Source organism: Thrips palmi, unplaced genomic scaffold, assembly GCF_012932325.1.
Source record: "Thrips palmi isolate BJ-2018 unplaced genomic scaffold, TpBJ-2018v1 HiC_scaffold_15, whole genome shotgun sequence".
Lineage (NCBI taxonomy): Eukaryota > Metazoa > Arthropoda > Insecta > Thysanoptera > Thripidae > Thrips > Thrips palmi.
Window position 1 is genome coordinate 5045617 of NW_023144624.1, and position 15392 is coordinate 5061008.

Genomic DNA, 15392 nt, shown 5'->3' on the forward strand with positions numbered 1-15392 from the left:
CGACCCGACGCAGCGGCACAGCACGGCACGGCGACAGACGCAAAAGCAACTCGACTAAAAATGGCCCCCGAGGCGATGCAGGTCAACTGGAGATAATTTCGCAGTGGAGTCGAACCAGGGGGACAGCCAGCCAGCCGGCCGGCAGCCTGGCACCGCGACGATGTCAGGAGCGGTAATTTTTCCCTGCGCGCACTGGCAGGCCCAGGCAGGGCCAGGACCGCGGCACTGGGGCTGTGACGTGTCGAGCTAACCTCAAAATATGCTAATCCGGGCGATGGAATGCACACTGACGTCGGGACGTCGGATTGAGACCTCCTCCGCCGGCCGGTCGGTCGGGAAGGGTTTGCCACAATGCCGCTAAGAATGGGACTGCCGCTTCGGATTCCCATTCAGCCATTCGTCCACCTTTTGATAGAGTGAAAAATGTCCCCCGGTGCGCGCTCCAGCAAGGCTCCAGCAAGCGACTCCAGCGACAAGCGCGCTGTCCAGGAAAGCCGTTTCCCACGTCACAGAGTCCATCCGACTGGCCGGTGTGTGCGCTGCGCACCTTGAAATTCTCCAGAACCTCTCCTCCTCTGTAAGAAAGGCCCCACTTTTTATTTTCTTTTGTCTCTCTTCCCGATCGCCAGGGCCTCGCCAGGGCCGGGGCCGCGGGGCCCCGCGCGGGGCCGAGGGCCGGGATGTAAAGGATATCTTGGCGAGCGATTCGTCGGGGTCCCCCAACACGACTAGAGCCCCACGACGTCGGAGGCGTCCGAGCCGGCCAGGTCGCCGTCGTGGCGGCCGGCAGGCCGGGCGAGCGACAGAGACACGCGTTCGGACGCGGCCGTCGGGCGCGGCGCTACGGCCGGCCCGGCAGAGCAGGCAATTAATTTGAAGGAGCCTCACGCTGACTAGATGAGGGGGAGCGAGCGAGACGGACAGAGGGAGGGGGGAAGGGGAGGGCCCAATGATGATTTAGGGTCCGACCGTCTCGCGGCTGCTGCTTCTGTCAGACGCTGGCTGGCCGTGTGTGAGGCTAGCCTCGCGCCAGGTAGGTCCGCCCTGCCGCCGGGCCGCCCAGCCAGCCCTGCAGCTGTCGACTTTCTACACTACTTTTTGGACTATCAAGGGGGCCCGAAGCTCGAACCGGTCGCCACAGATTTGTTCATGTTGTTGTTGTTGTTGCCCGGTTCGAGACTACCGGGCTGAAAAATAAGTGAGTGTGTGGCAGCAGCTTGTGTGCATCGCATATTAAATTACGGTGGTGCCCCTCCTCCCGCCGCAGCCCCGCGACCGTGCTGGGCTACCCGGGGCCACCCGGGGCCACCCATCCCCTGCTCCGCGCCTCCTCGCCGTGGTGCCTTCCCCGGGGGCCTCGCCCGCCTCGCCAGCCTACCGAGGCCGCGTCCCGGCCTCGGCCCTCTCCGTCGCACTGCAGCCTTCTCGCGGACTGCGGCCAGGACGCCGCCCTCGGGCGCAGCCCGCGCAGCCCAGCGCAGCCCAGCGCAGTGCGGCGAGGTCAGATTCCTCGGAGTCTTTGCCTCTATCTGTCTTCCTCAGCCGCGCAGCACCGCGGCACCGTGACGGTGCGCCAGTGCGCCAGCCAGCCCGGCGCGTCGCGGTGCGTCCTGCCACCGCCGCCGGCGTGCAACGCTAATACAATAGGGATGTGTGGCGCTTGTCGCGTCTTTTGCAACGCCGACCGGCCGGCCTCTCCAGACGAACGCCCTGGGTGGGGCGGGGCGGGCGGCACTGCGGCGGCCTCCTGAAATAGGACTGCGGGCAGAGTGCAGCTTGGGGCGTGACGCGCCTCCCCTCCCCTCCCCCGTCGGGGTCCTCGAGGCCCCCGTCACCCTCCGTCATGCCCGTCGCCCTCCAGGAGGCTCCGGCCGAGCCAGCCAGCCGTCCTTGCTCTTGCTGCAGCGGGCCGGCACCTCGGCGAGCGAGGCAGCAAGGCGAGCAAACGCTGTGGAAGCGCCGCCGGGCCGCCCCGCAGCCCGCAGGCCTGCCAACCCGGTGAAAAATAATTCCTTTCCGAAGCGGCGTGGCGGGGCGTGGCGGGGCGTGGCGGGGCGTGGCGGGGCGTGGCGGCGCTCCAATCCTCCGGGGAGGCCGCTGCGCTGCCGCCGCGCCACCCCCGCGACGTGCCGTCCCCGGCGTCCCCGTCGAGGCCAGGCCGTGCCACGCGTGCCACGCCGTGCCACGCCGTGCCACGCCCCGCCACGCCCGGCAACGCCTCGCCGGTCCGCGCCGAATAATAAGAATGGGGTCGCCGCGGGATTTCGCATCACTACGTTCCATTTCCAAACTGTCAGCGTCGGCGTCGCGGCGGGGCCTCGCGGCGGGGCCTAGCGCCTCGCGGCCTTGAGGGCGGTGGCAGTGGCGCAGCGCACCAGCAGCGTGGTGGCGTCCAGGAGGGAAGGAAGGACGCGTCCAGCAGTTATGCAAACAGAACCTTCATTTTCGGCTCCGTTTTATCGGGTAAAAACTGAGTGTCGCGTGTGCTGGCCCTCCCGGCAGGCCGCGCACCCTAGGCTCAAATTCCCCCCAGAGGCGGGCCACCACCCAGGCCACGGCGCGCCTAACCCTTCCCACGTGTTCGCAGCCTGCTGCGAGGTTGCCACACTGACACAGACACACACGGACTGTGACACAGCAATGCCAACTCTTCATGAATACAGTTTTGGCAAATTTCTGCGGAGTTGTCCTGAGCCCGTCCCTGCATGTGTGCGCTCAGTGTGGCGGCAATTACTTTGTTTACCTTTCTGGAATGTTTTTTCCAGTGTGAGGCAGGGCGAGGTGTCGTCCGACCGGTCCAGATTCCGCTCGGATTGGCCGCTCGAATGGGAGCGCGGGGCCATGCTCGTCACGCGCGGGGGCCGTCCGGGAACGAGCAGCTCAAAATAAAGCCGCCGAAACTATTTAAAACTATTTACAACGCCAAATTGATTCGAGTCTTTCCCGGCCATTGTGCAGCGATGGCGCTGCTGCCTGCCTGGGGCCCTGGGCCTGCGAGGGGGAGGGCCGGGTGTCCCCCCCCCCCTCTCCTCGCCCCCTTCCCCCTGAAGCCCCCAGAGAGCGCTGCGCCACGACGCTCAGCCACCGGAACACACTGGCATTTTTTCCAAGTCTCTCTGGGGCGCCTGCCCGACCAGGCCAAAAAGTCCCCCTCCCTGTGATGACGCCGCCAAACCGAGTCTCCCCTGTTTGGACCCCCACCCTGCAGGCCTGCAGGCCCTGTAGTCTGAGCTAGTCTAGCAGCTGCCAAAAGCAAACGCCCCTCCCCTCCCCTCCCCTCCCCCCGCCCCGCCAGCCACGCCGTTGGCGCCCTTCTAGACAGGCGCGGCGTGCCGGCGGCAGTTCCAGAGAGAACTGACGCCCCCAAAAAGTTGTTCCCTCTCGCTCCTCCTCGGAGGGAAAACTTTTCGATTAGCAACGCTTAGCCGGACCCGATAATTACTACAGCATCACTGTAACACGGGCCAAGGGCTCGCGACGCGATGCAACAATCTAACTAAAGCTCTCACGCACTAAAAGAAAAACCACACAGACACACAACTAAATGACCACACACCAAAAAGCAGGAAACAAAATAGTACTTAGCTGTCAGCTCGCGCTCTGCAAATTAATGTAAACATGACAGCCAGAAATTAAAAAAAGACACAGCAAAGAAAAACACAACAAACTCAAGACGACAAACAAAAGTCAACAAATATCCATTGGCAAAAGTAGCCCATGGTTAATTCATGCAGCCCGTGTCCATGGAGCCCTGACAGTGAGACAAGGAGCTGCTCAGCCACAGTCACTTACCTCGAAGCAAAAGTTACGTTAAAGACTTCCAAAAGGAATGTGGCTGAGCGCTGGTTTCAAAATATCAGGAGAAAATTACGACTAATGTGAGTGAGATATCTCTACGTGAGTTATTTGACCAACACCGACACCTTTAACCAAGTGAGACTTAAAATTACACTACTAAATCGCACAACGCAGGTGGATCTACAAACTCCCCAAAACCGAGATTAGACCTCTGTGCGGGAGACTTTCGGGCCGTTTGACAGAATTAGGAAGACATTGGAGCAGAAATGTCACCGGAGGAGATACAGAGATAGACATTACATTTACCAAACAGATCAAAAGACAATACAAAGAAACCTCAGCCCGAATCTCCCTGGCACAGCGTGCGAAACTTTCAATTTCAGACAGTCTTTGCGCAGGAATACTTGAAATGAAAATTTTCTTTGGCTTACCATAGTCTCCGGAGCCGTTGTGTTTATCTGCAAGAAAACGCAAAGCGTGTTGTATAGATTTAGTCTACAATTCTGGAAACGTCAACAGTTAATTAACGGGGGCATTTCACTTGGTCTTTAATTCTTTGATACGTTTATTTTATTTTACGGTCGGTATTATGGACACGAGCTGCAGTGCAATTCCACAAACATAACACCTGCCCTAAAATTATTTGGAACAAAACGAGGCGCATTTGACATTGCAAACCATTCAAGCAAAGCTGCTAAGCCACTTTAGACAATCGTTTCTTGAAAATGTCCGCGATTTTTCGAGGGTCCTTTCAAACTGTGCTTTTGGACAGCCTTCTTTTTATTTCTGTTCCCGGAGAGAGGGAAACGGCGAGCTCCTTACTTAGCTGCTCATTGTATAGAATGTATGAAATATTGCCGCAGTGATTTTCATCTTATTTTCGTCCTTTCTTCCCGGGCCGGCCCTCCTTTCATCCCTGCAGACCGACTTCCGCAGCCTTCCGCCCTGCCGGCCTGCAGCCCTCTCTGCCTTCGTTATTTCCATCCTTTAACAGACACTCGCCCATTATTTTTATCCCGCGAAAAGTAACACGACGACGGCGCGGCGCGACGCGGCCGGCCCCCGAGAAATCCTCCGTCAAGGCGGCCGCGAGCTTCCAGCCTCGGCCGCCAGATGTCGCCACCGGCCGGGCACCGCCGGCCCGGCTCACAAATCTCCCCCGGGTTTGAACTTGCCGCGAGCCCGGCCCGCCTGACTGACCAATCGCGTCGCGACTTGACGCGCGGACATACTTCCCCGTTCCTCCGGCAGGTGGCAGAACTGATCGAAGCGCGCGGCCCGCACTAGCGCCCCGCGCGGCGTGGCGTCGAACCGCGAGAACGGCGCGGGCGTATCTCCACAAAGCGCGACCGAAATAGCGCGGGCCTTGTCTTGGCTGCATTTGGGGCGGCCGAGACCGACTTTGTCTGTTTCGAGACTCAAGATGCTCGGCGGCTTGGACTGCCAGAGGCCGCCGAAAACGAGTAGCCGCCAGCGAGTACCTGGACGGACGCCATGCCGACCGGTGGCGCACTGCTGGACGCGCGGCCGCGGCTTGGCGCGTTTTGGCCGTCGGCGTGCGTGGCTGGCTGGCCGCGGTGCAGGGAAAGGCCCTGAAGGGGCCTGAAGGGGGTTGCACCGAACTGCCCATAAATCGTGGCCACTCGGCAAGGAGGGGGCGGGGGCGCCGCGCGCGCTCAACAAGTTAGGATGCGACCACCGCAATGTGCACCACGTGCTAAACGTAAACAAGGCCCAGAAAACGCTGCCTAACGGGACGCGGTGGACAATGAGCCACCCTTTGGTGCGCCCAGGTCGACGGCCAGGTGACGGACAAGTCAAGGCTGACCGGCGGGGTGCGGTGGGGCCCGGCCACGCGCCTGCACCAGTAATTGCACACAGCTACAAGCCAAGGAATTTGTTCCCTCTTTTTTGCGATCGGTTCGTACGCGAAACGAGAAGCAGCCCTCCGGCGGTGGCGGTGACACACTCACACGCACGCACATGTGTGTCGTCGGGAAGAAAGCAGGAAAAATCGCGAAACTAGGTCGCCCCCCGCTGTGAGGGCTGAATAAACATAAGCCGACGGTTTCCGCCACGAGTGAGAGGAAAGGAACCTTCCCGGAAAGCGGGGCACAGCGGAGCACGGAGACATTTTGCATGTCTGACGCGACGTCCGACCAAGTGACGGTCCGACGGCGGCCTAGCGACCGCCAAGAAGTGCCGCGAATGAGACATCAGCATCTCGATGATGGCATCACAGCCCTGTCCGCAGGATCGTCTCATCTGTATTCGGTTTCCCGGAGAAGCGATACCACAATGCGAGGGCCGCTTTGTGATGGACAGGTCGAGAAATCACCTGCAGCGCGCAACCTGCGACTCACCTCCAGGCAAGACTCCAGGGGGGCGACCAGCAGTAACAAATTGCCGCATCGCAGTGCTCGACAATTTTTCAGTCGCCTTCTGGGAAAAACGCCCCGCGGACGGACGGACACGCGAGTGACGCCGACGAGGAAATTTCTCATAAAAATCTCATCTGTGAGGATTGTCTCATACGGGTCGCGGCGTGGGAGTGGTGCGTGCCCCTTCCGGCTAGTCGCAGCCAATTCCAGCAAGGTGATTGAAGCAGCCCGCATCCGGACGGACGGACGCCGGACGGGCGGGCTGAGTGCACGAACCAATCAGATGCTGCGGCCGATGAAGATACGCCACTGACAAATGACTGACGAGCCGAATCCATCAGTCATGACGTCATGACTGATGAGGCCCGGACCCGCGCACCGCCGCCGCATTGGCTCAGGTCGAGGCTCTCCGCCGCGGGGCGTGGCGCGGCGGTTTGAATCGGCCGAAACGAAGGAGTCTCGGAAAATAGTTCCCCGTTCCTTTCCTCTCCACCTGGCTGCGGCGACCGTCTGCTTGGACCCGAGCCAGCGCAGCCAGTGCATCAGCCAGCGCGACTATGGACCTCCCTGCTCGAAGCGCGCGTCTCTGGCATAACAGCTTTGCAGTCGAACGTCGCCTGGCCTCTGGGTCAGTAGCGAACACTTCACACGGTTAGACAGAAGTTGGCATGCAATGCAAATGCGGATCGTTCCAAACCAAAAAACAAAGAAATCAACATAGAAATGTTTAAACAAATAATAATCGTCATCTCGTTAGTTGAAAAGAATCATTGTGGGTTACACAATGAAAAAATAAAGCGATAAAGTGGCTATTTAAAAAAATAATGAAGTAACCCTTTGGAGAATAATCATTACGATATATAAAGAAGCAACACGTATTTATAATTTCTCCAAAGGGTACAATTATACTGCTAATGATAACGTGATATTTTGAGACGTCTTGACAATTTTACAAAAAAATAAGGGTGAAAGCAAAACCAAGCTAGCGCAAGATGCATATTGGTATATAGTATAGTAGAATTAGATTATCCTAAGGGCGGGTAGGGGAAAGGATTCCCCGCGCAGGCTGGACCGATGAGAGGGCACCGCGGTCTCATCGCGGTGACGTACTGGACCCCTTCGGCCTAGCCTGCGCGGCGAGATGGGTCCGGCTTGACGGCGTGGGGCTGCGCGCTGCGCTGCGCCATTCCGGCTAACGGAGTACGGAGGCCACACTCACCAAATTGACTCCGCATCCACGGGTACAGCGGCGACGGTAGCGAGCTGTTGTTGTTGTTCTGCTGCTGCTGTTGCTGCTGCTGCGCCGAGGGGGGCGGCCCCTGAGGGGGTGCTTGGTGAGGGGACATGACTTGCTGGTGGTGGGGGTGCGGGGGCATGCCGCCGCCGTTCACCGCCGGGTTCACGTTGTTGTACATCATGTGGTGCGGCGGCGTCTGCTGGGGGTGGTGCTGGGGCTGCGGGGGCTGTTGCTGCTGCTGGTGCTGCGCCTGGGGCGGCGGCTGCTGCACCGCCTGGTGGGGCGGCGGGGGCGGCTGCTGGTGGTTCACCATGTGGTGGTGCTGTTGGTGGTGGCTGTGGGAGTTCATGCCCGCGTCCAGCGGCGGGCTGACGGGGCCGCCGATGACGCCCCCGGGACCCACGGCCGCCGCCTGCAGCTTGCAGCTGGCGTACACGACGGGGGCCACGGCGGTCTGGTGGCCGTTGGGCGGGCCGTGGGGGCCGTGCTGCATGTGCTGCATGGGTGAGGGCGAGTTGGGCCGGTAGCCCGTGTCCTCCATCATGCCGCCCTGCGCCGTGTAGTACGCCGCGTTCCGGATGTCCACGCGGTCGTACGGCGGGAACCTGGGGTACGGCATGCCCTGGGGGTGGCCGCCCGTCGTGGGGTAGTGGTGCGGCGGCCCGTGCGGGGGCACCACGCCCTGCCGCATGTCGCCGTTGACCCCGCACGGGTCCATGGGCGGCCCCGCCACGGCCGCGCCGTAGTGCTGGTGCTGGTGGGGGTGCTCCGAGCTCACGCCCCCGTTCCTCATGTCGGTGTGGGGCGGCATGTAGGCGTTGGCGAAGTACGAGCTCATGCCCTCCGCCACCGAGTCGCACACGGACTGGGACTCGATCTTGGTGGGGGCGCCGAGGCCGGCGCCGTGGCCGTGGGGCTCGTCCACGGGGAAGTACTGCAGCTCCGCAATGGTGGCGGCAGGGGTGCGCGACCCGTCTGGGGGTCGCACGGCGAGGAGACGGGAAAAGCACTCACTCGCACTCACTGCACTCGCGGCACTCACTGCGGCATCGCGGCCGCGGACTTATCACTTTGGCTTTGTATCACTGGATTGCTTGTATCACTAAAAAAAAATTTCACTTGACTGAACACTCGCGCACTTCCATGGCTGTCACGAGGATGGCGTTGACGACGTTGACGGCGGCCTGGGGAGGCAGATGACGGTCCGTCCGGGAGGGCTGCCGGGGTCGAGAAGGAGAGGCGCGGCCGGGATGCGGGGGCTTCGTCGCATCCGCCCCTGGAACACAGGCAACACGCACAGTCAGTTTCTGGGTTCCAAACTAGAACACTTTCGCAACACCGCCCCGAACACCCCTCGCGCGCGGCGCGGCGCGGCCCCGGAGCCACGACGGCGAGGCCCCGGAGGAGCCCGTGCGGCCGGGGCCAGAGATTCGCGTCGACTGGAGCCGAACAAGTGTCGCCCCGAGATGGACAGCCCGCGGCCGGGCCGTGGCGGCTGCAGTCCGTGCTGCTTGTTTTGTTCTTGCGGCCTTTGGAAATGCAAACAAAGACGGCGTGACCTCCTCGGCGCGGAAGTGGATCGCCGTGCCATTCTTCGTGCGATTCCAAATTGTGGCTGCTCGTCTCTCTCGCACTTGTGGGGCGTCCGGCGTGGGTGCGAGAGAGACGGAGGAACCAAACAGTTTGTTGAATCGGTCGGCAGCCGCAGGGTCAACGTGCCGGTCAACACGCTGCGCTGGGTGATAGGGCACATGGCTCGGAGCAACGAGCCCTGGATCGCAGCGCAGCGACTCCGCTTTGTCTCTCTCGCACTCGCAGGGCGGACCCGCAGGGACGAGAGAGCCAGAGCGACGTTCAGAACCAGTGTGCCGGCGGCCCTACCCACAGTGCCCCACGCCACCCTGGGCTGCCCTGGGCCCTCCGCCGAAGCGAGGACGGGGACGGCCGGGACCACACACCTTGCCGCTCCCATAATACACGCCAGAGGGTCCCAGAGGAACCCACGAGGAGAGCCGGGGGCGATTTTTCAAAATCGCGAATTATTCCCCGAGTCATTGTTTGGGCAACAGAGCAGCCTTGTCTCCGGCCAGAGACAAAGGTAGCGCCTTGCCAGCATCACGCCGCCACCGGGCCGCCAGTCGGCAGACACGGTCCCCGCCTTTCTCCTGATTAATTTTCCCGACTAATCTCACGCCTCCCGACTATTTTTACACCGATTCCAACCGCCCGGCTCTTTTTTTGCCGCATTTCTTCGCGTCGGGACGGCCCGGCCGAAGCCCAAAGGAGGAGCGAGGAGGCTGCGGCGAGGATCGAGAGCAAGCCGGTCGCCGTGACCACACTGGTGAGGTCAGAGTTCGCGGCCGCCCTGCCCGCCACGCTGCGGGTTCGCCGGTTCGTCACGCCCGTCGGCCGGACAAAAGGGCGCGCGATTTCCACGCCCTTCCCGCCGCCCCACAACAAGGGCGACTTTCCCTTGGACTCCGTTTTGCATGGAGAGGTGAGCGACACCGTGAGTCAGTCCGCGTCGCGACCCCGGCACGAGAAGTGCATCAAGGTGGCCGAGCGCGCCGTCGGTCTATCGTCATCGCCTACGCGGGGCTCAACAAGCGCCTGCTCTCTGGGGACAGTTTTGCCGCGTCGTCACGACAGAAGTCTGCTAGAGTCTACGGAAGGTAACTATCCACTTCAAAGTTTCCCATTCCAGAGTTCTGTTTCGATCCTGCACTGCCTTGCACTCCGGCTCTCTGGCGGCCATGCCTGCGTGAGGCCTTCGGGCCTTCGGCTCTGCGGTCGTCATGGAAACCAAACAGCGCGTCAACGTCATGCTTGTTTTTTCATACCGCCTAGCTTCCTGCCGCCCGGCGGCGTGGCGGCGGCGCGGCGGGGTAGCGGCGCGGAGCAGCGAACTCTGACGGCAAAACGATGAACTACGCCGGCGGGGCGGCGAATCGCCAGCGCAGCTAGTGCTGTCCACGACCCGTCAACCCCTCGACGAGACAGTCGCAGCGTTGTCGCCTTTAATTGGTTTTTCGGCACAGCAATCTGACTGACGGCCGGGGTGAAATCGCGAGTGCTGCTGGAATGCCAATTTATCGATTTTGGCCGGGGGAGGCTGTGGCGAAGCAGGGCAAGCGAAGCCCCCGGGCGGCGGCCCGCGGGTGGAGCGCGCCGGCAGGCAGGCAACCACTCCGGCACGGCGTACGTTGGGTGGCCTACGTTCCAGGCGGGCGGGCGGCGCGGCGCACAGTGGGCCAGAAGACCGGTGGAGGCGGCCAAAACTCTAGACGCGTTTTGAGCTCCAGAGTCGCTAAATGGGACTCGAACCGAACGTGTGACCCCACCAATGGATTCCTCGTTCGGAGAGCAATCCATTGGTGGGGTCACACGTTCGGTTCAAGGTCTGTTTAGCGACTCTGCAGCTCAAAACGCGTCTAGAGTTTTGGCCGCCTTCACCGGTCTTCTGGCCCACTGTGCGGCGGCGCGGTAGCAAGCTGGAGGAAGCTGCACCGCCACCGCTCCAGTCACAACAGCGGAACTTGCTCCCCGTTCATTACAGATTCATCGATTCCGCCCCAACTAGCGCCGCCACTGCACTACAGCGCGAATCAGCATATTGGCCGTGTCGCTGGCACCGGCGACGCCGAGCGACGCCGAGCGACGCCCGCAAGGCAGTGTAGTGGTAGTCCCTCCCACGCGGTGTCGCCGCCGGCCGCCCTTCCACTATGCAAATGGCCGCCGCAACAATCACTCAGATTGCCATGCAAATACATTTTCAATTAGTTGGCCGTGTATCGCCGGGCGCGTTACACGCATCAAGGGGTGGTTTCGGTTTGGTCGGGCTGCGCGCCATTCGTTCCGTTCCATCGCGCACCGCGCCATCTTTATCTCGTGTGTGTGTGTGTGTGTGTGTATTTATTTTCGGTTGACCGGACATTAATGCAATGTATAATGACGATCGGGTGGTCGGCCCGGCCCGAATAACTCGATTTTAAAAACGGCACACTGGTCGCGGCTTATCGGCGGCTGGAACCCCCCGTTTATCTCCCAGTGCACTTCCCCCGCGGACGAGCTCTGCATCGGCCGGGCGGCGTCCCGGGGCCTCGTATCGGCGAGCGAACTATGCTCCCCAAATTGCCATCAACTAGCGCTCCTGTCGGCCGGAGCGTGAACCCGGTGCATGAGGAGCCATGTTACGCGCGGCCCGCTCCGGGGCGAGGCGGGGCGAGGGTGGGGGAAGCGGCGGGGGGAGGGGAGGGGGCAGTGCCGGGTGGGGATTGGAGCAGCCGCCCGACGGCTGTCAGTGTGATTGAGCGGGAGGCGGAGGCGGGCGGAGGACTCTCTCTCTCTCTCTCTCTCTCTCTCTCTCTCTCTCTCTCTCTCTCTCTCTCTCTCTCTCTCTGCAAGGAGACGCGAGACGCCGCCGTTTCCGAGATGCGAATTTCTCATAGCCGAGGAGGAGTCGAGGGCCCCTCTCAACAACACGGTCATTTAATGAAGCGGTGCGCCGGCGGGTTGGGTCCCCGCCCCGCCCCGCCCTCTCGCCGCTCGCCACTTTATGAAGACATTTATGGGCCGTTAGCGGGCTAGGCTGCCGGCGAGGCGAGGCGCGTGCCGCCGAGTAGGTGGCGGGGCAAGATGGTGTTGTGGTGTCGAGCAAATTGTTATTATGTTTATGACCGTGTCCGAGAGTGCCGCCCGGCTGAGTTGTGGGCTATTAGACGAGGAGAGCGGCTCCTGTCCGTCTCTCTCTCCTTTTTTCCCAGCGTGTGATTCCTCCGCTCTGCCCGTGTCGTCCCGGTTCTGCCGGCCTTTCACCCGGCCCGCCTATTTTCCTACACAACACGATTGTACTCGAAAAACGAAGGGATTTATGGTGATGCCGCCGACGGCTGTGGACGCGGCGGCCCGTCCGGTGTGATGAATGGCCTCAGTCGAATTCGCGCATCGACCACTTTTTTACCAATCCGTCCCTTTCAATTTGCGCGTCGAAAGCAGTGGCAGCGGGACAGTGGCGCGGAGACGTGGGCAGTTCTGCCAACCAAAGCACGCCCAAGACACGCTTACGGAAAATACGGCCGGTGAGTCGTCTTTTTCTGACGCGGGTCCTGTGAAGATCGGACCCCCTGTGCGCCCCTGATGTCTTACCGTCGCCGGCCACCGCCTGCATCGCATCAATTACCTGCAACAAGAGGAAAACTGTGTTAGCTGGGCGCGAAAACGTTTTCCGAGAAAACACCACCCATCACGGGGCGCGGTCACGCAGCGCAAACACTTGGCGCCCGCGACGATACCGGCCTAATTTATGGCCCGCTAAAAAGTAGACCGACGCCGTAATCACCCGAAATTGACTCTTTTCCGAGCCGCGACGATGATGGCGCCGTGGCACCAGGTCGGCCTGCCAGAGATGATTTGTTGCGTTGGCAACTCGGAAGGGTCCGGCCGGGCCGGCGTTGCGGAGGGTTGGTAGGACTGCGTTCGGACAGTAACGCTCAGCTCCAATTATTTTAATTGCCGTTAGTTGGTACCCCGAAAATGTCCGGCTGGACGGGCTGGACGCAGCCAGTCTGCCATTACAAAGCTCTAAATCATCTTGACAGGCGTTCTCCTCAAAGGCGTTTCGCTGGCTGCGCTGGCCGACGTCGTGTCCACGCCACTGCGCACCGCGTGGACCAGCGCGCCGGACAATGGGTTCGCGATAGCGCCAAGGTCGCGCGGAACAGTCTGGACGACACCTCGCTTTCAATAACTGGCTTTTCCAGTGGAATGCGACGGGAAAAAAATCCGGCGGCGGCGGGGATCGAACGCGCGGCGCGGGCGCGCCAGCCAACGAAAGTAAAATGACACAGCGCTGGTCGTAAATATCGCGCGCGCTTTCCATTGGCACCGTCATATCCTTCCTTCCGCGCGTTATCGCCAATAAACACCAGAGATAGCCGCGCCCGCGAGAGCGAGAGAGAAAGAGAGAACAAAAGACAAGAGCCAAAAAAAAAAGAAGCGCAGCGGCGCCAGCAGTAAATCAAATTACGCGACACCGAGTGAGTACAGTGCCCACGTGCTAATGTGTGCGACAAGTTCGGGAAAGTTTGAAAAAAGCGCGCCAAAACGGGCAGAGGTGCGAGTCAAGTCGGCGCGCCGCAGGGCGAAGGGCCGAAGGTAGCGGACCGTGGAAGGAGGCCGGGGGTGGGGGACACAAGGGGGCGGTGGGTTCTGCCCCGCTGCCGCGCGATATCTGACGCCCCATCTCTGTATCTTTTGCCGGTCGGTTTGCGAACCGCTGCCATAAATATCGGCGAGGCGTAATAGAAATAGACGGGACGCACCCCCGACCAATAATATCATTTCAACCCTTCGCCGCGCTCCCCGCCGCCGCCACCGCCGCCTTCTGCTCGGCCACAATCGGCTGGGCGGCCTCCAAAACCACCGCCGCCTCGAAACGGCCACTTGTTTCGTCCTTCCAGTCGGCTCTGATTTACTTGAGATTTTTTTCAAAACAAAATAGTTTTACAGCAGAAAAAAATATATCAAAAATAACAGATCTTGACACTTCTCACTGCAAAAACAACAACAACAACAACAATTCTCATTGCATGATAAATCACTTCGGGCTAATGCGTCCCCTACACCGGACAGTCGAACAACAACAACAAGCAAGCACCGCCGTGCATCACCATTAGCGAATCATTTTTTCGCCGGGTAGTCTCTCTCTCTCTCTCTCTCTCTCTCTCTCTCTCTCTCTCTCTCTCTCTCTCTCTCTCTCTCTCTCTCTCGGACCCTCTCGGTGACAACTGCCGGCCACTCGCCGCGCTGGAATGTGACGCCCGGTTAGGCAACCCGCGCGCCATTCCGCGCGTGCCTCGCAAGGGGTTGTTAGCGCAGGCCGCCCGGCACAGCGAGAATAATTCCAGGGCTGCCGAATTCCAGCGGCAAAAAGGGGGAGGGGGAGACTTGGCGTGTTGGCCGAGCCGCAAGGGGGTTCCGCGAACAACGGCGGACACACTCAAAAGCCGCTGGAAAATGTTGTTGCGGCGTGTGGCTGTGTCTTGGAGCGACGCCCTATGCCATTCTGAACCGGTGGGTCTTGCGTTCACTGTGGCAACCGTGTGTGTGTGTGTGAGTGCGACTGTGTGTGTTCCGCGACCTCATCACCTTCCTGCTCCCAGCGGGTCGGGCGCGCGGCACCACGCCGGACGCGGACAGCCTGTCTGTGCGTGTGTGTGTGTGTGTGTGGGTGGGCCGCGCGAGGTGAAGGGACCCCACCTCGCGAGTGGCTTTCCATGTATGACGCGGGGACACATATGTGGCATATGCCCTCACATGTGTGAGCCGTCATGGCCGCGACGCGGTGAAGCGGGGCGGGGCGGGGCGGACAGGGCCGGACAATCGCGCTGACGGGTGAGTGGGCGGCGGCTAGAGCACAATGCCACACACACACACACACACACACTGACACAAGGAGCGGCCGGTCCGAATATAAAGGGGGAATCACTGTCGCTGCCGCCAAACCCGATCGGGATGGATTCCTAGCGCGAGGCGAACCCTCTTTGCCGCGTGGACTGCGCGGAAAAAGCCACCAAACTGGGCCGGGCGTCTCCTCGACACACCACACACACACACACACACACACACACACACACACACACACACACACACGCACGGAGGAGCTGCTGCACGCCGCCACCCACCTCGCCATCTCGCCGTATCGCCGCCCGATCTCTATCACTCCATTCCCGGTTCCTTCCTGAGGTGTCCCCGCCGTCCCCGCGGTCCCCGCGGCACGCTCCCCTCCGCCTGCCTTTCGCCCTGCTGCCTGCCAGCTCGGGCTGGCTGCCGGCTGGCTGCCGGCTGGCTGCCGGCTCGCGGCACGTGGGGTCATGCGGCAATTTGCATGAGGCAGGAAGTGTCAACACCTGCTCCACGGCGGAGGCCGCGGAGCCCGCCCGGCGAGCGCGCGCAATTTTCAAAGGCAATTTCCAGAG

The 15392-nt window shown here is 61.2% G+C and overlaps 1 protein-coding gene across 11 annotated transcripts in view; it reads right to left on the reverse strand.

The window, feature by feature from the left end:
- The window catches only part of LOC117641309 (homeotic protein antennapedia-like), a 119801-nt gene that overhangs the window by 6702 nt on the left and 97707 nt on the right, over positions 1-15392 (reverse strand). For 8 of the 11 annotated variants that reach the window (XM_034378518.1, XM_034378517.1, XM_034378513.1 and 5 more), the window contains 2 exons: positions 7399-8692; positions 4230-4256 (listed from right to left, as the gene is read on the reverse strand). In XM_034378518.1, coding sequence (XP_034234409.1) covers positions 4230-4256; positions 7399-8254 — 883 coding nt within the window. In that variant the 5' untranslated portion in view covers positions 8255-8692. Of the gene's footprint in view, positions 1-4229; positions 4257-7398; positions 8693-12480; positions 12538-12561; positions 12596-15392 lie in introns of those variants that run through there. The other 3 variants (XM_034378516.1, XM_034378522.1, XM_034378523.1) reach the window with 3 other exon arrangements.